Genomic DNA, 27,382 nt, shown 5'->3' with positions numbered 1-27,382 from the left:
CCACATCCGGCTGGGAATCCCAGAGCTCATCATCCAAATTCGACATCATAAGCACACACGGGTCTACGCGTTCTTCGTCACTGCTACATATGAAAAGTAAGAAATCTGCCCAGACTGTTGACAGTTATTTCATTCATTCATCTATCTGCCATTTATTTTTGTGAGTTAAAGATGTTCATCACAGTTTCCCAGAGCACAGGCGGGGACATCTTCAGATGTCTTGTTTTGTCTGATTACCAGTCCAAAATACTCGATAGATAGAGAAGCAGCAAATCCTTTCATTTAAGAAGATGGAACAAGTAAATGTTTTATTTACCTGATAAATTATTTAAACCGACAATTATTCAATCAATATTGCTCTAACCGACAGTGAGAGATATGAGAATGGAATCAATGTTTTCATTTCCCAAAATGAAATTCTAAAATGATAAAAAAAAATATTCCCCAAATGTATGAAGATACTTCATTTTGATGGCTCGTGTTATCCCTGTCAGCTGAACACGTCCTAGAGCGTGATTTCTACTTTGGTCCCATGACCTTTTCCAGGTGGCGCTGTTCCTGCTGTGTTTACTGTAGTCGTGTGAATGAATCATCCTGTCACCCTGGACAGAAAACAGGCAGGAAGTTACAGCTGTAACTTTCCTCCACAGAGACAGGAAATGAATAAACTGGGTAATGAATAATGCAGTATATCACTTCCTCGAGTAGTTTGAGGTTGTACTTATTTTTAAATGCTACCACTGGAGTTACAAAAATATCCCTGTTGTTCTTTGCTGGTGTAAAATTGTACCTTCATTTATCATGGTTTTATATTTAGCTGCAGCTATAGTGGGCACAGCAGTTTAGCTCATACACAGTGACCCATTAGTGAAGCTGCCATGATGCCTGGTGTATCAGCACCACTGCTCTGCTTCTGGCTGCTGTGCTGCAGGTTATTTAAAGTTTTGCAGAGGGTCGGAGTCAGGCTAAACAGTATGGATTGTATTCGCTCTGATTATGCTACCCAGCCATTGTCTCTTGTTTTGAAAAAAATCCCCAGGGGAACTGGGGACGAGCCCAGGGTCATTTTAATCTCAGCGATGACTTTGGTGTATAAATACTGAGAAATACAATCCAGCAGATCGGGGTAGCACTCGTTGTTCCATACTGTATTTCACCACTTGACAAATGTTGAGTCCTCTCTGCTGACTGTGCATTTAGCTCGAAAAAAAAAAGAGTCTTGACCAAACCTTTTAATAGAATAGAAATGGCCAGATGGCCAGAAGGAAAGACAAAAGAAACAGGGGGAGTGACAGAGAAAGAGAAGGATGAGGACGGGAAAGTAAAAGGAAGGAGTGAGGAGAGGTGATGTGGTGGGAGGATGGAGAAAGTGCTTTCTGAAAGTGTGCTACTAGATTTTTAAAGAAATGCTCAAGGAAAAATGATTCCTGTGTGAAACGAGGCACAACCCCCCCACACACACACACACACCTACTGTTGGATAGGTTGACCTACATTTTACGTGATAGAAAAGATAAGCCAGAAAGTATTCCGTCCACTCACCGTGGATAGTCGTTCCCTTTGCCTACTGAAGCAGTGAGAGTTTTTTAGCTGTGTGAGAATACCAGGGCTCCAGGTGCGTCACCCTCCGTATGCAGGCTTGTGTTTTTATCATGATATCATCTGAAGCAGCATTGTTCTCTCCCCTATGTGCTTGTTTTGAAAGAGATCAGTAACCAGCGCCGAAATTCTGTGCTGTGAGAGGGGTATGAGACCAGCATCGGAACAGCTGGAGACATGGGTTCAGAGATGTTTTGTGTTTTATTTTCAGAATGGCTCCAATTGTTGCTTTGAAAACAACTTGAGCAGGAAGCACAGTTTTGGCAATTAGCATACTCGGTGTGACAGCCTCTTTTTCTTACCTGATATCCAACCCATTACTCATTCCTCAGCTCTGACTGGGCACTTTACAGCATGTCGTCCTGTTCTGCTGAGTTTCTACATTACACCTGATAGATACTTGCTAAATTAGCATAAACCTTATGTGCAGCGTTCCCCCTCAGCAATATTCTGTTCTCTTATAAGGTTAGCTTTGTCCGCACATTGCCTTTGCCTGCATCTTTAAATTAAGACTCCTGATATTTGGAAAGAGAGTGTAAAAAGCAATAAAGGTTTTGATTCAATAAAAAAAAGGGGGGGGATCTCATTAAGATTCTTGGCAGCAGCAGGAGCTGCACACCTCTGAAGGGCCTTGTAGTTATTGGCTTAGATTACTAAGCAGTTGGTTTAAATAGATACGGCATTGTTTTTCCTCAGAAAAGGACTTTTATTTTGATAGTGCTGCACACTAAGCAGTATTCAGCGGTGATACAGAAGCTTACACATCGCATTTCTGCTGTAATCCATCATAGTGCTGAACATACTTCACTGTCCTGCTCCTCAAAGTGCCCGGAGCTGCCTGATGGATGGATGTTACAAGCCCACCTAGGCTGACTTCCTGTACGTGTGTGTATAGACTATATATACATGTACATGTGACATAGAGAGAGAGAGAGAAAGACAGAGAGAGAGAGGTGAGCTGTCAGCCTGTAGGGAACAGAGGGCGTGGTGCTGCATTATTACTGCGATTTCAGCACAAAGCCGCTGGGAAGGACAGAAGGAGAGGAGAAAGGAATGATGGGATAAAAGAGGAGGTGGGGTGTGGGGGCTGGGGGCAAAGGAGAGGACTCTGGGAGATAAAAGGATGGAGAGTGAAGGGGGAGGGAAGAGAGACAGGAGGATGGAGAAGGTGGAGGGGAGAGGAGACACAGTGGCTGGAGAGGAGGAGGAGGAGGAAGAGAGGAGACATGGAGGAGGGGTTGATGGGAAATGAGATGATGAGAGAGAGTGATGAGGTTAAGACATTAGAGGAGAGTTGAGCTGACTTAAACACTGTAAGGGTTCATCCATCTCTGCTTTTTTCTGTGGAAAACTGGCCAAATAACTGTCGTAACTTACAGCAGAATGTTTACTACACAGCTAAAATTGAGTTTCGTAGAATTTTGTTCAGCCATACACAATAGGACACAACTAACTATTATTTTAATAATTTTATTTATTTTTTGACAAATTCATAAATAGTTTATTCTATAAAATGTCCAAAAATCTTTCCCAGAGTACAAGGTTACATCTTCAGACTGCTTGTATTGTCCAACCAACACTCCAAAGTTCACCATACATTTTCAGTGATAAAACAGTAAATCCTCACATTTCAATCACATTTGAGAAGTTGGAACAAGAGAATATTTGGCATATTGGTTTCATAAATTACTTAAGAGAATAATCGATCATCAAAATACCTGTTTATTATTAATGTCAGCATTAAACAAGAAATGTACAAGCCCCTCACATTCAAAGAACAAGATTATTAAAAAATGGATTTTGTACCAAAGATCAACAATTTACACTGGGATAAATAAATTTCTTTACCAGCAGCAGCCCCAAGTAGACCAGAATGCATTGCCTCTACAAGAGATGACCTGAATAATGGGAATGACTGCTTCCTTTTTGTCAGCTGGCAAAATAACTCTTGCTGTTACTATGCAATCACTATCAATACTGCTCTCTCCACCTACATGCTGTAACGCTGTAACTGTCAGCTGAGTGCAGCAGCTTGAGGCACATTATCTGTGGGTTATTGACAATTCTGAGAACCAGTATGTAGGCCAACACTCACTGACGCAAATGTTGTCAAGACAAGTTGAGGTAACGCACAGAAAACTGAACACCTCAGATTGAAGAAGTGTCTTTATTGTCCTCTCTCTCTCTCTCTCTCTCTCTCTCTCTCTCTCTCTCTCTCTCTCTCTCTCTCTCTCTCTCTGTGTGTGTCCTGCAGTTTGTTGCGAGGAGCTGAGGAGATGGCACTGAGGAAAGCGGTGAAGCCCGAGTTTGGGGGAGGAACGCGAAGCTTCTCCTGTGAGGAGGACTACATCTACGAGAACATTGAAAGCGAGTTGTGCTTCTTCACCTCACAGGTCAGCATGCACGCACACACACACACACACGTATGCAGGTAAACATGCTCTCAAGACCTCACCTGACTCGCGCCTCTTGTTCACCGCAGGAGAGGCAGAGCATCATTAAGTACTGGCTGGACAATCTACGTGCCAAACACGGGGAGGTGCTTCATAATATCAACTTCCTGGAGGGCCAGCCAATTAGTAAGCTCCTTTCTTTTTTTGCTTTATCACAACAGTGTCACTAGACGCCTGGCGATGCTTGTGTTTGTTAAACAGAGGACAGTTCCTGAAGAGCTTTGGAAATAATCCCTCAGTTGGTTTGGGTTTGAAATCCTGAGGAGACGACTGTGATGTATCTCATGGTTTACTGCAGCTGATAGTTTTAGTTTTGTCTTCACATACTGCTCTGTTACCTGTTCCTCTCTGATCTATCTGTGTTTCTCTTTTTGAACAAATTAAATTTACAATAATTCCATCTTGCTTTATTATTCTCTGCAGTCCCAGAGCTGAGCGCGCGAGGTGTGATCCAGCAGGTGTTTCCTCTCCATGAGCAGAGGATCCTCAGTCAGTTGATGAAGTCCTGGGTCCAGGCTGTTTGTGAGAAACAGCCCTTAGGTTGGTACATCAAAACACGAGTGGAGACACACACTAATGTTAATGTAATACTGTTGTACAACCACAAGACATAAGAAGGTGCTTTTGATACAGTTTGAGTGACATACTTCGCACATACAGTCGTTCCATATTTACAACCTTTTATTATAATGTTTGTTTCGAATGATTTTACTCATTCTGATATTTACAGATGATATCTGTGACTACTTTGGGGTGAAGATCGCCATGTATTTTGCCTGGTTGGGGTTCTACACCACCTCTATGTTGTATCCTGCTGTGATCGGCTTTGTGCTGTGGATGCTCACCGAGTCAGATCAGGTGAGAGACTGTTATAGCCTCAAACAGCTTTAATCGCTGACCGCCACCGACAAATCACGTTGCTTGATCATAGTCTTGAGCATCTGTGTTTTTGCGTTTGGGGCCTTCCAGACTAGCCGTGACATCTGCTGTGTGGTGTTTGCGCTGTTCAACGTGGTGTGGGCCACTCTGTTTCTGGAGCGGTGGAAGAGGAGGGGCGCCGAGCTGGCGTACAAATGGGGAACTCTGGACACGCCCGCTGAATCCCTGGAGGAACCACGGCCTCAGTTCCGGGTGAGAGAAACTAAAGCCTCCCCTCCTCCTTTCTTCCCCTCTTCTCTTTCAGGCCCTGTTTATACTTTCTTTGTCTCTCTCTCTTTCTCTCTCTCTCTCTCTCTCTCTCTCTCTCTCTCTCTCTCTCTCTCTCTCTCTCTCTCTCTCTCTGTCGGCAGGGAGTCAAGCGCTGTAGTCCCATAACAGGATGTGAGGAGTTCTACTATCCTCCGTGGCGGAGGCGTGTCTTCAGGTGGCTGGTCAGCCTGCCCATCTGTATCCTCTGTCTCTGTTTTGTCTTCCTGGTCATGCTCATCTGCTTTGAGCTGCAGGTCAGTCAGCTGTCAGCATCTGTTGTGTACCAGTATTTTTGTGGTCGAAAATCTCCTTCTCCATGCATCTGTCCTTATTTAGTGTCAGAAATTTCTTTTGAGGGTGGTTGTAGTGATGCCACAAACCTGTTAAAAGTCAAATTTCTTTGACGGCTGTATGATATAGACTATACAGACAGTGAGTGGAACCTAATGTTAATAAAGCAAGAGAAAACAACCTCACCTGCGATTGTGTCTCCGCAGGAATTTGTGATGGGGATCAAGGAAATGCCCCGGCTAGCTCGCTTCATCCCCAAAATTATGCTAGCTATCACTGTGACCGCATGTGACGAGGTGTACAGGAAAATTGCCTGCTGGCTCAACGACATGGGTAAGAGTCAAGCTCCTGGAGTGATCCAAATCTACATTCACGTTCAGACCAGAGCATGTCTTATAGCAGATAATAAGCAATAAAATTGCAGGTTAACGCTCTTCGTGGATCAGTTGTAATCTCTTGTAAACTCTAATTAGTAATTTACTTTTTAATTTCACAGTGTATTACATTGTTTATGAGTGGGTCTGGAGGTACAATAAGAGATGATTTTTATTCCACAGAAAACTATAGACTCCAGAGTGCCTATGAGAAAAATCTCATCATCAAAATGGTTCTTGTGAGTGAATTTTCATAATATCTAAAATACCCACGTGATTTAGAATCTTATTTTTTTAAACATTTCTTTTCATATCATTTTCTTTTTAATGACACCTGGCATTTCTTTCTCTTGCAGTTTCAGTTTGTAAATTCTTATCTCAGCCTTTTTTACATTGGATTCTACCTCAAAGACATGGAGCGCCTGAAGGAGGTAAGCAACATCCCGGCTCTAATGCCTCAGTGAATCTCCTGGCTTCCAACGTGTGTTGTTGCAGTCTCCCATCCTTATATACTTTGCTCTCTCTGCTTCCATGCATTGATTTCCATAACCATCCATCCACGCATCCATCCATTTGTCCATCTGTGGAAGATGCTGCTGGTGTTGTCTCTGTTAAGGAGTCTGCAGCGGCAGATCCGGGTGAATGTGCTGCCCTCCCTCTTCCTCAAGATCTGGATGCTTGTGGTCTCTGTCCCTTGGTCCTCCAGGGCTTTGCTCAGGTCCAAAGTATGACCCCTGTTCATCCTCTGAGTGGGAGGTCAATGGTCCATTTCTGACCACCCCTGTCATCCCTTTGCATGCCACGTTTGAACCACGCAATGAACTAGCAAACAATAATACTTGTAAAAAAGTATTGTTGTTTGCCTTCTGATTGTCTCTGTCTGGTAAAAGCTCGCAACTGCGAATTTTGGTCTTTTCTGTCGTTGTGAAAACTACATCATTTGGAAACATGGCTTTCACCAGACAGCAGTGACAGAGGAGCTGCTTCATGCATTTATATTTTAAATTGTACGTGGAAGATAATGTCTGATTGTTTAAATGATTGGTGTTTTCATTTCTGACCGACTGAAACCTCACAGCTCATCCTTCCATTTTCCCTCCATTAGGCCCCCTCACCAACATCCTTCCTGGTTAAAATCTTTGAGTAGGTTTCTTTTGCTTTTCCGTTTTCATTGACATGGTTATATGGGGGTCAATGTGTATTTTTTTATTTTTATTGGTCTTTTCCTTCCACGCAGTGGGAAGGTGTGAATTTTTTGATACAACTCTCACCACTCATTCCTCAATTTCTCACTCAGTCTGTCAGTTTCTGCGCCGCTCTCCGCCGGAGTGCCACCTCACTCAGCTCGTCGTAATGTGTTAGCATCACCCGACTTCATTGTTTTCCCAAGTCTGAGTACCGACCGATACAGCCCTGCTTCTGCAAATATTTGTCAAAGTATATTTACTTTTTTGCTAAGTCAATCGGTCCACTTACTAAAGAACTGCATGAATACGCAGGAGTAAAATAACCTTAAAAAAATACAGGCAGACATGACTTTTCTTGGATCCAGTTAATCTTCATAATGTAAATAAATTGCTGCCTCTGAAGTAAGAATAACCTGGCTAAATCATTGCAAAAACACTGAAATGTCTGAAATGAAAACCATCTGGTGTTGTCAGCTTGATTCTGCCAGTGTCTGACTCTGACATATCTGTGCTGACTGTTCCAGTAGGTAGCCGTGGGAGAACAGCAACTCCTTATCTCCATTTCCGAGGTCTCCCATCATTGACTGAAAATAACATTGTGTCCATGTCCTTGTCAGGAATTCATTGTGGTTTTGCGTTTGCATTCTGTGCATCAGCATTATTTGACTTGGGGGCAATTGCTTTTAGATTAAAGGATTGTAAGGTTTGTGATGCAGTTCTTTAAATTTTTCAGAGTTAAAGGATATGTCTGGTGTTCTGTTTTTTTTGGGCCAAAATGTCTCTCAGCTCTGACAGTATTTTACATGTTGTGTACGGCCCAACACTATAAAAATAGACCCAATTTTTAATAAACTGGAATACCCTTTAAGCATATTGGTGCTTCCTAAAGTCTGTCATTTGAAGTGTATCTGTCCTTCGAGGTTATGAGTATTATTGAAAGGCCTTCGATGTCCATGTTCATCAGTCATCATCTTCAATTCAACACATTGAAAGCATTGAAGCCATTGAAACAGTGAATTAGATGGAGCATGAAACTGCAGCTGCACTGCTCCCTCTTGGTTCTTTTATACATATCACACCTGTGGAAACATCCCAGTCAAGACATTTTTAATGCACTGGGAAACGTTCAGCAGCAGTTTTCTGTCTGAAGTGATTTGCCTGTGGATAAAGTCTGCATATATACTTTTGTTTTGATTGATTTGTTCTATAACAGTGTGTCCCACTGCTCTCTCAGCCTATGATCATATCCTCTCTTCTGTCCCGCTGGTCTTCTTTCTGCCCCCTCCACCTTCCTCTCACCCATTGCACCTGAAACTGTTTGCATTTTTTTTCCAGGGAAGCGTTTCTTTCGAATGCTCTGGATTATTCGCTCACTGTGGCAGCTCATTTCTGTCCGTTCTTGTCAGATGCTGGCCACTCTGCTCATCATACGCCAGTTCCTTCAAAATGTGAAGGAGGTGCTGCAGCCTTACCTGTATGAGCGCCACAAGCTGGGAGAGCTTACACTGCGAGCTGTGTGGGACCTGCTGCTCTCGGTGCTGCTAAAATACGCCCGACTGGCAGCTGGGAAAGCCCAGATCTCTCCCACTGACCAGGCCATGCCAGGACCTGGACTGAGGGGCACCAGGCCCGGGGTGGGGCATCCAGAAAGAAGGTGAAACACATTATTAAAACTCTGTTTCAATAAATAAATGCAGTAAACATACACTTTAGTAAAATATGTATGTGCACTAGAGTAAGTATTAACATTTGGATGTCAAAAACAAGTGAAATTAATCCTTTGATGATGCAATTTGCAGCATGCTTTTAGAGAAGCGATCAGTGTGATGAGCGATGACATTTATGTGTTTGCAGTTGTCACTTACACCAACACTCAGAGTATTAGTCACTACAAACAGACGTGGTTGAGTTCAAATAAAAAGCCACTTAATCTGTCTCTGCCTTTGTCTGTCTATTTGCATGCAGTTATGATTGATGCTGATCAGACACTGAGTAAATAGACCATCAGGGAACCTCTGTGAGCAGTAAATGTACACGTTGACGTCTGTTGGTCTCTTCAACTCCTCTCAGGGAGAAGAAGTGTTTAAACGGGGGATGCGGGGTGCCTGATGAAGACGAGCGAGGTGAGAGGGACGAGGCTGACAGTGGGAGGTTCAGTGAAGGAGAGACGGAGGAGGAAAGTCTGATCGACTGTGGTCTGAAGCTGAGGAAAGTCAGCTTCATAGAGAAGGTACAATACAGTGTGATAACATAAATGTGTTAATCTGCTTATACTGTAGCACTTTTATCATTTGTTTAAAAAAAAAAAGGTGCTATGCAATCAGAGTAACAGTTGTTATTAGTAGTAATGGTAGTTGCTGATGATGTTGCTCAGGTGGACAGAAGGCCAGTCTGCAGTGGGCCCCCCATGGACAACAGTTTCCTGGAGGAGGGGAGCCCCACTATGGTGGAAAAAGGAATGGACCCTGCCTCTGTGTTTGAAATGTGTGACGACGATGATGATAATGGCATCCATGATGTGAAGGAGTCCGGTGGGGGAGGGACAGGGGCGGCCGAGGGAGTCAATGCTGCTGCCGTTTCTGCTGCAGCTGCCGCCGGCACCGCTCCGCTGCCCTCTGGGTCTGAGAGCAGCACGTCGCTGCGACACAGAAGAAGAGGCCGGAGCACTGAGAGACCCGAGCCTAAAACGAAAAGGGAATCATGGATGGACCCACCTGAAGAGAGAGAGAGCAACACGCTCACTCAGGCTGAGATGGAGAGCTGCATGCAGACTTATGCTGTAAGAAGGCCCGGATACTTCACCTCATCTGTAAACTGTGCACAGAGTTTTAAAGGGTGATACTTTGTATCCTTTGAAACCATTTGAAGATAAATTCCAGTATTTTTGAAGCTGGGTGTTATCCTCATATTTTAGTCTATTATGACTATTAGTCATGGAAACAGGTTACTCATCACCTCTGTTGCAGACATTTGAGAAGCGCAGTCTTTAATTAATTAAAATTATGTTAATTGGTTTACAGAGGCTCCCACGTATTTCTAAAAAACTTCAGTTGTACCAAACTGGCAGGCAAAGGAAACTGCACAATGTGTACCCTGTCATTTTAAAAAGTGAGTGAGCCACGACTTTGCACTACTGTAAACAAACCACTGTGTGTGGAAGAATAAGGCAGCTAGCAAGTTGACCAGGAAGTAGATCCGCTTTTCTTTGACATTCATAGCAACAGGTAGAAGGACTAGTCCCTGTGTTTCATTATGGTCTGATTCAAAAAATGATTTGTCTTCAGGTAGATTATTAGGAAAGCTGATTGACTTTTGATGATTGATTGTTGAATCCTTCTTTCCAAAATCTCTAAAATGGATGAGTAGAAATTTTCATTACTATTAATTTTCATTATTATTCATAATAGATAAAAGCATGAGAAAAACATCCAGCCTGACAGAATTTGACTTAGTTTTTTCATGAAACTAAGTTCGTGAAGATTTCCTCTGTAGAATCTGCCACATAATATAGTCTTTACATGAATCATCATGTACAGTTGCAGATGGTTTAGGTTCAAGTCAGAATAGATTGGAAGTGGTTGTAAAATCGTGTATAATAGTAGGTAAACAACTTGGCCATACATGTTGCCAGATGGAGATCACTTGACTGAGTCATCATACTTACTGTAGGTCAGCACTGCAACATGAATCCATCACAGTCCCTCAGCCTTCACAGTTACACGACACCTCACAAGTGCCAAGAGTGTAAACTGAATAACGCTGTCTTATGTTACAAAAAATCATAACTGACTATATGACATATGACTATGTGGTTGTTTAGTACTACTGCACATTGATTTACTGTACAGAAACGCAGTCTTGTCTTCTAGCTGGCAAATACTAGCATTCAGTATATACAGTATGTACTGGGTAGAGCTTTAGTGTAATGATCCATTTTGTCCCTCTCAGGACACCTTCCAGGACTACCAAGAGATGTTTGTCCAGTTCGGATACGTGGTGCTCTTCTCCTCAGCCTTCCCTCTGGCTGCCATGTGCGCTCTCATCAACAACATCATCGAGATCCGCAGCGATGCCTTTAAGCTCTGCACTGGTCTGCAGAGGCCCTTTGGACTCAGAGTGGAGAGCATCGGCCAGTGGCAGGTTAGGGAAACCCACTGTGAAAGTTAACATGAGCTCATGGGATTTTTCTGCCTTTCCTGGAAGTTGACTGAATTCATTTTCACCCAAATAGTATTTGATACTGACAGATGCACAAAAACTGGCTTTGAAGGTTAAAGAGAGTCGATGCTCGTGTAAACAGCACTAACGTTAACTACAGTATGTAACAATGGCATGAAATCAATTCAGTCAATCTACTGATTTAATCGGTTAAATTGCTGCTAATATCTAATGACAAAAATTTAACTGAACTTAATTAAATGATTCTCTGTTCTCAGCAAAGCATAAAGCCATTTCTAAGAAACAGCAGAGCTGAAATCGGTTCTTTTTTTTTTCCTCTTGTTCAGACTGCAATGGAAGCCATGGGCCTGATTGCCATCATAGTGAATTGTTACCTGATTGGTCAGTGTGGTCAGCTACAGCGTCTCTTCCCGTGGCTCAGCCCTGAGATGGCCATCATCTCTATCGTCATCCTCGAGGTTCGTTCCCTGCGAGTCGCTCTGAAGTGCTTAGAGCAGTGCTTTTCCAAACTTTTTCTCTGGCCACCAGCATTTCCAAGTCACCCGTTTTCTTATGACCCAGCACAAAATTACTGTTAAAATGTGCGTGGTGTTTAAACTGCAAACACACATGAACGTCCACCCATTTTACACAGAAACATGTTGTTACTCTGTTAATTACAGAACACATCATCCTGTGATCCAGAAGATTTTAAACAAATATTTTACAGGAAGATGTGGTGGTCGATCAATACTATATACATCTATCAAATGTCTAGTGTGTTGTGTGCTTATGGTAAATACAGTATGTGCTGTTAGAGCATAACTGAGCATTCCAGCTTCTCTTATTGTGGGGTCATCTATAGACACCCGAACCAAAAGGTGTCTTACATCAACTATTTCTTCAAGTGACTGAAAATAGCACAAGAGAAATACTGTTGAAACCCCAACAAAAATAATGTGCATGAAATATACAACTCTCCATGTTTCTTCCACTACTTTTAACATATTTTGGAACTTGTTCTGTCAGCTGTGCAGCTGTATATATTAAGGAAAAGCCTACAGCTCTGTCTTGGCCTGGTAAAGACGTCAGGCCCAGCAGAAGGAGAATTTCACGGCTCAAATGTTGTTTTGCAGGAATTAGTTCAAGTAACATCCCCCGGAAAAAGTATTCTGAAGCACTGTGATCTGTTTCTGACTGGGATTGAACTTTCACGTAGTCATTGTTTTGTTTTTATCTCTCTGTCTGTCTGCAGCACTTTGCCATTCTCCTGAAGTACATCATTCATGTGGCCATACCTGACATTCCTACCTGGGTCAGAGAGGAAATGGCTAAACTGGACTATCAGCGCAGGGAGGCCTTTAAGGTAAATTTTGAGACCATGTGAGAAAGTTTAATTTGAGAGGAATAAAGTTGAAGAGCTTTTCAGGCAGTTTGAACAAGCCCTCAGAAGACTCCATCTGTACTGTAATATAATAAAAAATCTATAGCCAGCTTGTGAGCCAAACTTTCTGCTGGAGACATGCTGTGCTGCAGCACTGCAGCTTTCTTTCTGGAGATTATTTGCTTGTCTTACACTTCAGGTGATATTTTAGCAACAACACTTTTGAGAAATACACATAGAACATGGAAAAGAGATTAAGCTGTAGTGGACCCTGCAGCACCGATGCAAGGTTCTTTCTGTAGTAAGGGATCTGTTAGATGGTAGCACTGCAGTATGGTAATGGTTAGTTGGCTTACTGCTGATTCTAGTAAATACATTGTGGGAATGTTTCCCTTCCTCTGCAGAAGCATGAGCGGCAGGCACAGCAGCATTACCAACAGCTGCAGAGGAGGAAGAGGGAGGAGGAGGAGAGGCAGAGGCAGGCGGAGCATATGGCCCGCAGGGAAAGGGAGCGGGACGAAAGCAAGGGTGACTCCTCTGGGGATCACCACCACGACAAAAGTCATGGCAGCAAATCACGCCCCGGGGGAGGAGGAGGAGGGGGTAGCGGGTCAGACAAACCCAAGAGGCCCAGCTCTCTGCTGGCCAACAATAATGTGATGAAGCTGAAACAGATCATCCCACTGCAGAGCAAGTTCTCCTCAGGTGGCGCCCGCTCCCCGCAGTCGCCCACCGGCAATGAGCCGAAGCTGCCCGGGTTCCTGAGCTTCAAATTCCTCAAGTCACCTGAGAATAAGAAGGAAGGTGCTGCGGTTTCAGCGGCTGCCGCTGCAGCCTCTAATGCCACGGCAACAGCCTCCTCCTCATCATCATCATCATCATCATCATCTTCATCATCAGGTAGCAGCTCTCAGGAGCGTTCTCAGTCACCCAGCAAAGCCTTCAACCCTGGGAAACTGTTTAACTTTGGGAAATCTGAGGGAGGGACATGTGTGAACGGGGCTCCGCTGCCCAGATCTGGGGAAGGATCGTCATCACAGACATCAGAAAGACAACCTTCCAGGTCTGACTTGAACGGCGTTCCGGACGAGATCCCCTCGCCTGGAGGGGAAGAGTCTGAGAACGGACATTCAACAGACTTGGACACGGCCGGCTCTAAAGTGTAGTAGCTCCAGAGAACAAACTTGTCTTTGGTTACATCTCAACTGAAGAAGTGATGTGTTTACTGTGAGGAAAGGCCTGACCTACCCTCTGTATTGTCGTAGGCCATGTGTAGAAGTACTTGAAGCAGAGAGAGGAAAAGATGAAACTGATGAGAGATGACCGTTGTTTTGGTTTGCTTTTTTGCTGAGAGACAAAAAACAGGCTTTATAAGAAAGAAGTAAGCCTTCCTATTATGACCGGATAAAACACAAACACACACACACACACACACACACACACACACACACACACACACACACACACACACACACACACTCCCTTACACACACACACAAACATACAAATCTTTCCTTGTCTGCAATACATGAAGAAATGCATGAGCTGCGTTTCTAATATTTTTAAGCCTTTAAAGCAGAGAGCTGTGTTTCTTGATTTCTTCTAGTCAGAAATTGTAAGCGTCTCAGTGGCCTCCCACTAAGGACATAACAGTTTGTTGTGGAGGATAAAGATTTTAAAAACTAATACAGTGGTAAGAAAGGATCACCGATTGTACATCAAATTACTACTGAGAGTGTTCTTTAGCTGTCACAACACAAGTGATCATTAGATACTGTCTCATTTTTAACCGTGAGGAATTCTTGGGCCCCTCACTTTTGTATTGAAGTGGAAAAATGGAAAAGCAATATCAATCAGTGTTATAATTATCCTTATCAATCATCACACAATGCCCCCCCCCTTTAATAAGCATCCCTGATATATCACCAGCTTTATTTTTCAAAGCAGAGGTGATGCCTGAGCTTTGTACACTTCCTCCCGCCCTGCGCCAGACTCCGATTTGTGCAAAAAGAAAGTAACGAGCTTACAAAATCAAGCTGTTACACACCAGTATTTTTCCCGAGAGAGCAAGCGGAAGAGAGACAAGAAAAAGCAAAAAATAAATGAATAAATAAAACTAGAAGTAGACGAGGATGATTTTGAAAAAGTGGCGCATGGAGGCCTGTTGAGTGCTGTTCTCCATCCAAGCCCGCAGAGCACCTTGTAAACACAGATGGTGCTCCATTCCACACACTCGAACCAGACTTGGCAAACGAGCGCAGAGTTAAAGAGGTAACATTTGCACTAAACCCTGACGCCCTGCATAGAAACGTATCCTCTCTCTGCAGGAGAGAGAGAGAGCCGACACCAGCCTGCCTCATAACATTATGCAAAAGCTGGATTGTTTGTTTTCCTCCTTCCACACAGTACATGTTATCTCCTCACCATGTCCCTGCTCTCAGCAACTGTGGGATTTTCCAAAATATTCAAATGAGGCTTTTTTTAAAAAACAAAAAACAAAACAATAGTTGCTCTTATTTATGTTGAGCTCCATATCTTTTTTATACGCACCATTTGCTGATGATTGAGATTTCCTTTTTTAACCAAAGTGTTATTTTTTCGGATTATACTCTTATCCCGAGATGTGTGTTCCGTATATTCTGTTAATCATGTACTTCAGCGCTGTTTATGAAAAATATGTTCCTCAAGTAAGCCCATCATCATCATCATTATCATCATCATCATCATCAGCATCAGCATCAGCATCATCTGCCATTAACCCGTGATTCACTTCTTGCAGGGCCTCCAGAAGGTGGCGCCACAGTTTACCTGCACAGAAAAGTGTGTCGTTAAACCACTTATCTCAATTAACTATTGACTATTAACCCATAAAATCAGTGTCTTGTTATCAGTGTACAGCAGGGGCAGTGAGATTAGAGCGTCTGGCTGCAGTAGAAGAGCTCTTTGAAAGGGAAATGCATTATGGGGTCTCATAAGATAAAGTACACAGTGAGAAATAGTTTCAGAGGCCGTTGCACTGTAGGGTGAGAGACAGGAACATTAACTATGCATTCCCACACCATCACCTCTGGCAAGGATTTTGGCAATAAGATGTAGGAGACTTACATGTAATACTATAAGTCTAGACTAACCCCCCCCCCCCCACCCGCAGCACCAATTCCTCCTGCATTATCCCCAGCCAGACTCTATGCATCTTTTCTTTGTATCTCCTTAGTTTTCACCGTCAGTGACAGCTCTCTCAGCCCCATCCTGTCTCTTATTTAACGTGAGGAATTTCCCCCTGACACCCAGTTAAGAATAATAACAAGAATCTCATCCATCTAGCGCTTTGTGTTTACACAATCTGACGATTCTAGGGAGCTTCAAACAGGTTTGTATATTCTGTTGCTCCTTTCATGTGTCTATAAAAACTTCACAGTGCGTGAAGTCCACCTTTCAGTCACATGCATAAAGAAAATACAAAAACATACTTCCGCAGAGAGACAAAAAGATCTTACTGACATCAAATGCAATAAGGAAGTAGGACATTTGTGTGGTCAAAGTATCATTTTGCTGGCTATCTACAGTACGTTCTTTTTTTATATTAGGAAGTCTTGTTCATTATACATGTAAAATGAGAAGTGCAAGACTGGGAGAAATGTAAGATCTTCAGTGTCTTTGTGTATCATTCTCACAGGCTGGTCATTGTTAAAAAGGAAAGTTCACAGCAGAACAACGGCATAGCAGAGATGGAGATGGTACAGCGTAGATGAGCACTGTCTCATCTAACCCTTTTTTTCTTGCAGCATTTGGATTTCAGGGATGAATGACACCATGATGCAATAGAGTCTGTTCATCATCATTTGAAAGTTTTTGTCGAAAGAATTAGAGGTAACCGGAGAGAGAGGGCAGAGATAAGGGCATTTGCTGACACTGACATATCACAGTGGAGTTTAGGTCATGCCTCCATGTATGTAGTTCCTCCTTATTCAGGGAAAACTTGCAACTTCGTAGAGTAGAAATGGATACCATTAACCAACTTATCACTACTTTCATCCTTGCACTCTTGGCAGCAGCAACAAATTTTGCATATTGTTACAATGGAGGTCTTTAAATAAGCATTAATTGAAGTAAAGTAACAGATGTTGAATCGTTTTGGGTTTCATTGAAAACTTAATCCCATGCCAGTGACGACACCATCACCGTTCTCCTGGGCCAAGCTCAGGCGTCCCTCTCATAAGGACTCATCAGCTGTCTTTAATTCACGATCACAGCAGCAACAGTTCTTTTAGGAGTTTAGGCTTATTGTATCTACACTTCCAAGTCAGTCTAATGGGATATCAGTGGAAAGGACTGAGTGAATTTAGTAAATGTACTGTCTTCTGGACTTCAGGTGAGACTCTCACCCCAACTACATTAAAACCTGACCCTAACCTCAAAGTTTAAGATAAGTCATCGTCATGGAAGCCTCACTTGCTGAACATCATTTGCTCTTCCAATGTACCACTGTACAAAAAATCTTTTAAAGAAAAATACTGGGAAATGGGACTATTTATTTCTTTTAATTTATTTTGTCATATTTTTGTAAGACCTGAAAAATAGTTAATAAAACTATTTGAAATGCATTTTGTGTTGACTGACTTGTTCCTGCAAAACTATCAGTGTGGTTTTTTTTTTTCACCCGCACAAATTATTAACCTCAAGATTTACAGAATCTCCTGAAGTCAAGGAGTTGAGAAATATAATGAATAATATATCATGTATTTAAAGTACCACATCACAAAAACCCAGTTTCAGTCCAGTTTTATTTCAGCAAAGCTAAAAAGAACATGTCTTATCTAACACACATGAGATGGGGCAAGGCTTAGGGTGTAGTACAACAGTCTATCTGAGCAGAAGCATAACACGGTTTTACGCTTCGAAAACAGACAGGGTATTTACACTGTAGTTAGGAAGATGACTGACCACACTGTCAACCCACGCTGCAGCATCCACCGGTAAAAGGACAGGAAGGACAGGAGGCTTTGAATTGACTCTGATGGGCAGTGGTAAGAACATTTAATAAAAAGCTTTATTCAGTGTTGTACAGTATATGACACCAATACAAACTGAATCTCTGGAACAAGGCAGGATGGCGACTGCACTTTGCTGTGCATGCTTATTGTGCATTCTATGGCTGAAAATATAACACCACTTTAAACCCCCGTGTGTTCATCTAAGCCAGCTCTCAGACAAAAACCATGCGGGGCTGTCACAAAGACAGGGCGAACAGTACAGCTATCCCGGGCCCTGAGCTGGGGGAGCAAAAGGGTCCGAACCATGACGACAGGTTGTAAGGCCTCTAGGCTAATACCTTCCACAGTCATACCAGATAACACCACAACCCCAGCACCCCTTAAGTTTTACTACTGGTCCAGGAATATAAAACCCAGCCGTGAAAACATTAACATGCAAGGCAAGATAACATCCACTGGACACGGGGCTCTTGTCTTTTCCTTCACAAGGGTGATTTTCTATTGTATCCACAGGCATGTAATATTTTACAAAAAGGCAGACACAAAGATATTCCATTGGATAAACTAATTCTTGTATTGGTAATTATTTACACACAAGGTATTCTTTTTCCCTTTTCCATACATTACTATACATATTTTGCTTCATTATCTGTGCTGTTTCCAAGTTGTGCAACTGAAAATCCAACAATATGATTAACATTTTCATAGTTGGATGTAACTTTTTCCTTCTTTTTCTTTTACATCCTTTGATGACAGAGAAGCTAAAACTCAAGGCCAAACCCTTTCTTACTAGCTTCGATTGGCCAGATGGTGGTGCTAGATGTAAAAATATATCTCAGAGACACCAACACAACATTAATCCTACAAGCACAAGTCCCAGAATAGAATGAAGATATGCATATTCACCACACACACACATCTAAGGGGAAGAGTTGCTTCTACTTTGTGCTGTTCTTCACAGTGCATTGTTGGTTCTGTTGATTCAAACAGTGGAGAAATGTTGCAATGCCCCCATGTGGTTGCAGAGTGGGCAGTGAAACTGAGAGGGCGGGCACTGTGGCTGGCAGGAAGCTCATTGCCATACATAAACAATAATAGTTATAATAAAATTAAAACAGTAACAAAATGTTATCTCTGCACAAATCAGGACAGACTCTCCAGGAGACAGAAGGCTACACAAGTCATGTACCAGTTATGAGACTGATTATAAGGGTAGTGTCTGACTTTATCTGTCAAGTCCATCTCTGATCTTAAATCTACTCTGACAACTATTCACTCACCTCATACACATGCACAGTACAGCACACAATAAACACACACACTCACAGCTCAGCATGCATACAAACATATACATGTACACTAACCCACCCAGGGAATAGCCAATATTAATTAAAAGACACCAGTATAAAGTTCCCTCCCTGGTGATGGTTCTGTCAATGTCAGTGACTAACGCTGACTTTGAGATGTTTTCATGCACTCAATCTTTTCACCATTAATGACTGCTTTGTTGATAGGAATTTCCCTAATTTCTTATGAGTGACACTTAATTTCATGACAGGAAAGGCATCCTGCCACAGTACAGAATGGTCAGAAGTCTCTATTCGGGTGGGGATTATCTTTTGTTTTTGGTAGTTTCTGTTGGCTATACCCTGTATACGCAAACACACACACATTCTCTCTCTCTCTCTCACACACACACACTCTCACACACACACGCACGCACGCACGCACGCACGCACACACACACACACACACACACACACACACACACACTTATGAGTCCTCATTCATCTCTTGGCTATCTGTCCTGGCGATCTTCCTTGGGGGTGCTGGGCTGTCGCCCTCACCTTGTTCCTGTTCCCTTTTTTTTGCTGCATTCTGTTTGACACAAAGGATTATACATCAGTCAGTAAAAATTACAGTTTCTTTTTAATAACATTCAAGCTACTAAAGACCAAAGATTAATCATTGTATTATGAGGCTCATAATAAACAGACTCAGAGAATGACAGTCAATAAATGAAGCTAGACTTAGGAAATTAACTCAAAAGAAATGCACATGCTCACCTTTTTGTCCCACTGCTGATGGAGGTAACGCAGTAGGATGTTGGTCTTCTCTGTTACAATAACTGTAGAGCAAGCACAGCCCGCATATTACTGACAAATTATGTTTAAAGCTCATCAGTTTACCGCACAGTCAAAACCACAGAATGATGTATTTGTTGAAAATACATCAGTGACTAACCACAACAACGGCTTCTGTTAATAACAGCTGACTGTCCTTTTAATATTTATGATTATTCTATCAAACTATTTACCGTGAGATTGGTACTTACTCTGTTCAGAGGGGTATTCACGTGTTGGAAGGTACACAGAGGGCCTCCGATTCTGCAACAGCAGAGGAAAGAGAGGTTACAAATTGCAGCTGTGCATTCTACTTATGCACTGTTTTTGTCTATTTACTTAGGGAATTATCACATCATTTTTGATCTTGATATATGAGCACTGCTACACATCTACTCTATAACAAATATTCGGTGGGATTAATGACAGTCTGAGGAAATAAAGATTATCATAGGCTACTTACAGATGCTTTACAAACAGAGTCTGCATGAAACCTGCTGAAGTTGGTCTTATTATAGACAGGAAGTCCTTTCAAGAAATCCGCCTGTGGGAAGAGGGTGAGGTTTACCAAATGACTTATCTTTCATCTTGCATGTAATGCGACCGTAAAGACTACAAGCCCACACCGTCTCTCTATCTGCCCTCCACAGAGATTCTACTGTCAACAAACGGACTGTTGTTATTCACCTGTGGCATTTCTTTACCACAGTGTAAGTGTCAAGTGTCATCTAATACAGACGTTAGATAGACGGAGGTGTCCCTGCAAATGTCTGTGGATTCCAAATAACATTGACTGGGTTGGTGCTGGGCGTTCCCTCATCTTAACAACCCCTGCACACCAACGGGCCTGCTGCTCCCCCTGTAACGTCCCCGGTAACCTCCAGTTAATGGAGGTGATGATATCTGATAGAGTGTCCAGCAAGTGGTTTTAAATTAGCGAGTCGGGGCTGAGCACAAAGCGATGCCGGCTTGGCCGTGGTAAATGAATGCCAACAGGAGGAGCAGGTGTGGCTAGCAGCTAACTGTTACTTAGCAAGCTAGCTGTTATATGTCCTCTGAGAAGTGTAGAGCAGCTTATTGAGTTAACGTTAGAAATGTGGTGTATGTGGAATAAGTACCTTCTCCATGATAATGGTAGAAACGTCGAAACGCCGACTTGCGGGCTTGGCTTGGTGTCTGTTGTGCTGGTCGTGATGGCAGGCAGTGTGAGTATGTTACAGTTAGCCGCGCTAGCTTACTGGCTAGTTAACTGAGGTTAACTGTCCTATCGGCTCCTCTTGGCAAACAAGACAACGAACTTCACGCACAAGTTGTTTCCATTCTAGATCCCAGTGTTCATGAAAAAAAAGATAACACAATCAGAATAAATAACCCAAGCTGTCATGGCATGAGTTAGCAAAGCTAGTTAGACAGGACTCCTTCAGCTAGCATGATGGTAGCGATGCTTTCTAGGCCACGCCCCGGGAGCGTCCATTGGTGTACCATTACACCCACGTGGTAGCAGCTCGACCAGAGAGCCAATCATTAAACAGAATTTAGACTAGGTAATTTGCTGTGCACATGCGAGCTTCATTATAAAAAACATCAGCAGCTACTGATCCATACGTATATTGGTCTTTATCTGAACACGGTGAAGCCGATGGTAAAGTTAACAAGGCTTCTTCTATTCAATTCAATTTTATTCTATTCTATTCTATTCTATTCTATTCTATTCTATTCTAATCCAACTATACAAGAATGAAATTGAAAAAAAAAGACAATTTCTCTGAGGCTCAGGGAATAAAAATCCAGTGTAAAAATAATATAAGACAAAACATAAACCATCAAGGTAGTATGAAATATTCTGTCAAAAATGCAGTTGGATACAATTATCCTTTTTTTGTTTTGTTCTCAGAATAAGATAATGACACATTCTGTATTTTTAACTTAGTAGGTCATCTGGTGAGTTTACCACATTATGAGATGTTTATATCTGTGAATAGATATGCTAGGTCAGGTTCTGAAAGAGAATTGCAGTCAAACTCCATACACCAATTCAGTATTATATTGCCTAAACCCGGAGATCCATTGTTATTTAACACACATCACGTTTTAGTTTTACTTAAAGAGATCATCTCCTGACATGTTTTAAGACAAATCAAAATTATCTCTTAGAATAATAATTTGTGTACAATCTTTTTTTTTTTAACAATAACGTTCAATTACAGAGATAAAAATTCTTAATATTACATTTACTTGATTGTCCTCATTTAAAGAATATAGAATCTATGCACTGGCAAATACTGTTGCACACCGTTCTCAATGTACAGTATGTGCAAAAGCAGATCACATTTTTGAGCAGAGGGGGACTTTAAAGCCACACAATCTTTATGTCTTTTTTTGTGACTCTACTCTTAATTTCCACTATTTTCAGCTCTCTCACGCTACGACACATAGTATTATTGATATCAATATATCATAGTTTATTTCGATCACAGTATCTAGATAAACTTTGGGATGAACCTTAATGTGCCGCAGCTGGAGGGAGGCATAAACAATACAGTAACTGGCTTGTGGGTTTTCCTGGGTCTTGATTTCTGTAGTCTGCCCCCACCTCACCCTGGCACCTGCATCCTTGGACTCCTAACAAGTAGCTACCTAGCAACAACAGCCATGGCAACTGCCACAGCACCAGCTCCTTATGACACCGGAGAACGGAATGCTAAGATAAGATGGAGAGAGTCTGGGCATGCTTATGGAGAGGATTCAAGTAAAACAGGTTATAGACTATATTTTAAAGAATACAAGTTTGAATAATCACAAGTTGTTTTTTGTCCTACTACTAATCACTATGTTTTCCAAATCAGTGTTGCAAAATGCACCTTAATTTGTAAGCAATTGCTGAAACAATGAAATGAGTAAAACTACCTGCAGAAACTTTTTCAAGCAGATAAGTGAGAAACCAACATTGGTGGTAAAAGCAACTATTAAGATTATGAACCAGATTTAATCCCACTTAATGGCTTTATTGATGGTTAATACATAATTTATTCATGCTTTATAGATAGTTATAAACAATTGATAACTTTTGGGTTGTCACATTGTGGAAAATCCTCCTCAAGCATATCTTTGCTTGTCTTTTCATTGTCTTAACTAATTCATTAGAGCTATAGATGTTACATTAAAAAGCTGTTTCACAATAATCTATCAGAAGTTGTAGCCTACATTATGTCCAGCAGGCCATAATAGTTATATTATACATAATTAGCCTATTGTGAACTATGAACTCAAAGGGCCAAAAAAAAAACAAAAAAACAAAGTTTCATGGTGGAGTTTTTTTTTTACAACTTGGCAACCCAAAAGTGATCTATAAAGCTTACAATTATTTATTAACCGTTAATAAAGCCATTAATTACAGCTCATTGGGATACCCTTTACTCTAACCTTTTGTTGTTGTTTTAATTTATTTATTTATTTAATTACTACTTAACGCAGGTTATTTTTTTCCATGAACGTATCCACTGGTTGTCTCGCGTCACATGGCAGCAGGGGGCAGCTCTTCACACCCGCAAACTGCACCACAATTGACGGATTGAAAACACCCTGACATCCTGCTGAGCTCCGGTGCGTCTCCTCCGGGCTGTCACCGTCACTGTGTCCCCTACGTGGAACCGGACAGCTGGAGCATGCAGACATGCAGGTCTTCCTCTGAAGTACAGGCAGATATGCTGTCAGTAGGCTGGCATCGGCCGCCATGTGGAGGCCACCTAAAGGACAACAGAATCCAGATAAATTAGATTATTGGATTGACTGCAACAGATTATAGCTCTCCTGCTTCCTCGATGCTTCATAAGAAAACCACATCAATTTGACTATATTTCACGCGGGGTTTTCAGGAATATAAAGGTAAGTATTTTACTTAACTGTCCCATATTTTAGTTTTTTCTTGTACTGTGATTGTTTTGATCACCATAGTTCGTGCACTCTGGCAGCAGGCGCAAGGAGGTCGCTGCTTTCAGCTAAGACAAACAGGTTATTTAGTCTGTTTAGTGTCAAATTCTACAATTGACTTTTATTTTCCAATAATCTAAACTAAACTAAAGAGGAAAACATTCTGGCACTTGCCTCATTTGCTGCTTTAGACGACAGTGAGTGGCCTATTCAACTCGCTTTTATTGTCATTGAATAGATGGGGCCATGAGCTTCACCTGCGTTGCCAGGTAAAATAGGTTTTATCCCACTAAAATCAGCAACAAGCCTATTGTTGTTGGCCTTGACGAGCTACTGTTATTTTCCTTTTTGCTCAAATTGATGTCAGATCATCATACGTCGATATATCGATGTTTTTGTCTAATCCATTCAGTTTTGCACAACATTTCTCAAATGACTCAAAATTTGTTTTGAGAATTTTGAATAAATTCCGTTGTGCAGAACATGCTCTAATCACCTAATCAATCGACAAACTTTGGCTAAATTCCCAATAAATTATTATCTAATTTAAAGCTGTAGTGTTTTTCACTACTTCTGTCTATATCTCTTGTCTTCTACAAAGCAACATCAAGACAGTGATGATTTATATGTCTAAAGGTGTGTGTCAAAAAATGCCATAACTCTAGTTCTAACATGCTGCATTTTTTTCCATGCAGTTCTTAAGAAAGGTGTTTGTTACAGGTAAATAGATACTATGAAATGATGGTATACCAGCAAGGAAGTGCAGTAGCTAAGTCAAACATACTCTTAATTTTAATGTTCAGTGACAAATAATTTAGCAGGCCGGGATCTATCAACAGCGAAGCTACAGCACTGTAGTTGTTTTTAATCTCCATGACAGTCTCTGCTCTGCTTTTCTGGGCATCAGTCCCTACTGTGATTGTGTCTGACACACGTGAATCATTATATAACAGCCTCCTGCAGCCGCTGACAACAGAGGCCATGCAGAGAATGCAACAGGAAGCAGACTCACAGATAGGGGTGATGGCAGCAGTGCATCGTACAGGATGTCTGAATGGATGTCATTTCATGGAGGAACACCCACAAAATTATGAAACATATCTCTGGGATATTGCTGAAGGATAAAATAATACTTTCTATAAGTAACATTTTATTCAGTTAGTTCGGGGCTCATGATCGGTTGTTGTCACTTCAGTCATTAAACCAGCCTGATAAGTGAAGACTGAATGGGAAGCTCTGAGGTGCCCTTAAACAAGGCATTTAACACTGCTCCAGTGGCCAACAGAGGAAACACTAGAAGTGCTTCCAGGTATTACTAGTTACTTCCAAGTGACTAGTAATACCTTCAAAAGGTGCAACTTAAAAAGAGTCCCTGTTTGCGGAGCCCCCAGTTTTGTATGTGATGTGTTCTGGATTTGTAATGGAGGGGTTTGATAACTACTATCATAGATCTGTTGAAAGACAAGTGTATTCCACCCCACTGGATGAATTATGATGTGCAATATTACAAGTGGGACAAGCATTCATTGGACATTTTATGTGGTTCTGTTGCAGAGTCTTTTGCTCTGTCATTGGCCAGCCTGCAAGCATTTCTTAGCATCTTACCATAACACCATCTCTGCTCCTGCTTCTCTGCTCCTGCATATTAAATAATATATGCAGACTAGAATAAAATGGGAGGGTGCTGAAAAACTGATGTATGACATTCATGTCAGAGCAGAGTCTCATTATACAACACCATCTCTGTATTAGGGCACTGTCATAAAGAATCAGTCTGTTTTCAAGTTGATTATAATATTTGAAGCTTATGAGGGTATTACAGCACTTTAATAGTGAGAGGGAGTGGCTGGATGGATGAGAGCTTTTAGTGAAAGACAAAGGGTTTTCAACTGGTTTAGACCACATTAATAAAACATACATATTTAAGCATGCCAATGTTTTAAATGGTAAGGGAAACTATGAATCACAGTATCACTAAATAGTGTTAAACAGGACAGAAAAAAAAAGAATTGCGTATATAACAGGTCACACCTTGTGCCTGGATAATGGATGCCTTTTGACGCAAGAGCAATATTAGAGATGAATGTGTCGTCCCCAGTGATATTAAAACGGCCTACTCGGCCTCCTTCAGTCAGTAAACATACAGCACTGCACAGCACTGCTGTTTGGATAGAGGATGTGCAAGTATAAGCAGAAAGGGCATGAGAATAGCCAGCAAAGCAGGAACGCTGTATTACATTGTGTCCATAATCCCCAGATGAAAGCAGTGCCTGATGGGCTGCAAGTACAGAAAAAGATGCAACAAATCACACAGAGGGTAAAACTGTTGCCGTACAGTGTCACTGTTGTCACCGAGAGATAGACAGATTGTGTTGTGTGGACAGGGTGTATAATCCCCTCCAGCAGGGGGGGGGGGGGGGGGGGGGGGGGGGGGGGTTAACAGGAAGGTAGGATAATGCCACCAGCAGAGAGACTTGCAGACCCTGCCGGGCTGCTCTGCTGTTGTCATGGCTGGTAATCAACTAACAAGCATTATATGTAGTCTCATCCATTCCTTGGATATGAACCTGTCTAATTGTAAATTGGTCATTCTTTTTCAAAAAGAAGCAGTTTGCAGTAGATGGTTGTTACAGGATAATTATTATCAAATCATTCTCGATGTGCACGTTTGGCATTTCTCCACAATTCTCACACATGAACACTTCAGTGACGAAGATTTGACTGACAGTGTGGCAGTGTGTGCTGCTGCAGAGTGATCACATGACGGGCAGCTTTAACTCACAGAGCTATTACTGGTCCCCGTCTATAAATACTCCCAAAGGCCGCACTGAGGGACGATGCTGCTCCGTTATGTCTGACAGAAAGTCGCAAGGGTTTAAATTGTAATTAGACGCCAGATTGTAAAGGCACAAGAACTTGTTTACCTCTCCGTGTGGTTAAGGTTCCCTGATGCACATTTGATGTAGAGACCTAAAGTTCTTCTGAATAATTACATGTACAAGAACAATGTGATGAATTATATATTGAGTGATGCTCTTTTTTTAAGTTAGCGTACAGTGTACATAAAGGTGCAGCTTTTATCCCAGCAACAATGTTACCAGAGAATTGAAACGAAGACATGCACAATTTGAACTTTAAATATTCTTAGCAGGCTCTATTAAACCAACATATTCACAAATTCTGATATACATTAATTATGTTTTTGTTTTTTTACCATCTCTAGTGTTCATCAAAAAGTTGGTGTGTTTGCTTTTCTTTAGGTTGTCTTCTCTTTTGTTTAATCTGCATTAGCTTTAACCTTTAAAATACATGTTTCATGTTGACTTCTTTTGATATGAAGCATTCAAGTTGCATTTTAAACATCACAAGTATTGAATAAATACATTTTGATATTATTATATATGTGATAAGCCAGTATTGGCCAATACTAACAGACCCTAGATATACTGTATCTGACTAAATTAATAAATAAACACACACTTCACCTGATCTGTTGATGTGCAAATGTTTTCAAAACCTGATTCAAAGTTAATAATGAACAGAAATGGAGTTTATTCATTTAGCTCGTCTTCATGGCTCCACGTACGATATTTTACCAGCTGTTAAAGTTAAATAGAGCACTTGCTTGTAAGAGTGCGTCCTTTTATAATTTATGTGCCTTTGGTTTTCTGTGACCTTGTCTAACTCACGTTTGCAAGATT

The 27,382-nt window shown here is 41.6% G+C and overlaps 2 protein-coding genes across 4 annotated transcripts in view; one reads left to right on the top strand and one right to left on the bottom strand.

Annotated features, from left to right (window-relative positions):
• ano8b (anoctamin 8b) overlaps positions 1 to 17,238 on the top strand; it is a 36,767-nt gene extending 19,529 nt beyond the window's left edge. For 2 of the 3 annotated variants that reach the window (XM_023406006.1, XM_087173928.1), the window contains exons 3-20: positions 1 to 96; positions 3,854 to 3,992; positions 4,082 to 4,178; positions 4,476 to 4,592; positions 4,783 to 4,910; positions 5,022 to 5,183; positions 5,342 to 5,494; positions 5,738 to 5,864; positions 6,089 to 6,144; positions 6,262 to 6,336; positions 6,496 to 6,630; positions 8,499 to 8,746; positions 9,163 to 9,322; positions 9,467 to 9,871; positions 11,041 to 11,232; positions 11,598 to 11,729; positions 12,506 to 12,616; positions 13,039 to 17,238. The exon at positions 1 to 96 is cut by the window's left edge and continues 37 nt beyond it. In XM_023406006.1, coding sequence (XP_023261774.1) covers positions 1 to 96; positions 3,854 to 3,992; positions 4,082 to 4,178; positions 4,476 to 4,592; positions 4,783 to 4,910; positions 5,022 to 5,183; positions 5,342 to 5,494; positions 5,738 to 5,864; positions 6,089 to 6,144; positions 6,262 to 6,336; positions 6,496 to 6,630; positions 8,499 to 8,746; positions 9,163 to 9,322; positions 9,467 to 9,871; positions 11,041 to 11,232; positions 11,598 to 11,729; positions 12,506 to 12,616; positions 13,039 to 13,800 — 3,295 coding nt within the window. In that variant the 3' untranslated portion in view covers positions 13,801 to 17,238. The remainder of the gene's footprint in view (positions 97 to 3,853; positions 3,993 to 4,081; positions 4,179 to 4,475; positions 4,593 to 4,782; positions 4,911 to 5,021; positions 5,184 to 5,341; positions 5,495 to 5,737; positions 5,865 to 6,088; positions 6,145 to 6,261; positions 6,337 to 6,495; positions 6,631 to 8,498; positions 8,747 to 9,162; positions 9,323 to 9,466; positions 9,872 to 11,040; positions 11,233 to 11,597; positions 11,730 to 12,505; positions 12,617 to 13,038) is intronic. The other variant, XM_023406007.1, reaches the window with a different exon arrangement.
• A 162-nt stretch (positions 17,239 to 17,400) lies between these two features.
• Positions 17,401 to 21,197, bottom strand: dda1 (DET1 and DDB1 associated 1). The gene is made up of 5 exons (XM_023406005.2): positions 20,870 to 21,197; positions 20,215 to 20,295; positions 19,964 to 20,015; positions 19,695 to 19,756; positions 17,401 to 19,506 (listed from the first exon to the last, which is right to left on the bottom strand). The coding sequence occupies exons 1-5, from the start codon at positions 20,876 to 20,878 to the stop codon at positions 19,402 to 19,404; spliced, it is 309 nt and encodes a 102-aa protein (XP_023261773.1). The 5' UTR covers positions 20,879 to 21,197; the 3' UTR covers positions 17,401 to 19,401.
• Positions 21,198 to 27,382: the final 6,185 nt, after the last annotated feature.

Source organism: Seriola lalandi, unplaced genomic scaffold (assembly GCF_002814215.2).
Source record: "Seriola lalandi dorsalis isolate HSWRI2012SDOR001 ecotype SW California unplaced genomic scaffold, Sedor1 jcf7180002054293, whole genome shotgun sequence".
Lineage (NCBI taxonomy): Eukaryota > Metazoa > Chordata > Actinopteri > Carangiformes > Carangidae > Seriola > Seriola lalandi.
Note: the sequence above shows the minus strand (reverse complement) of the source record. Positions and strands in the feature narration are given on the sequence as shown.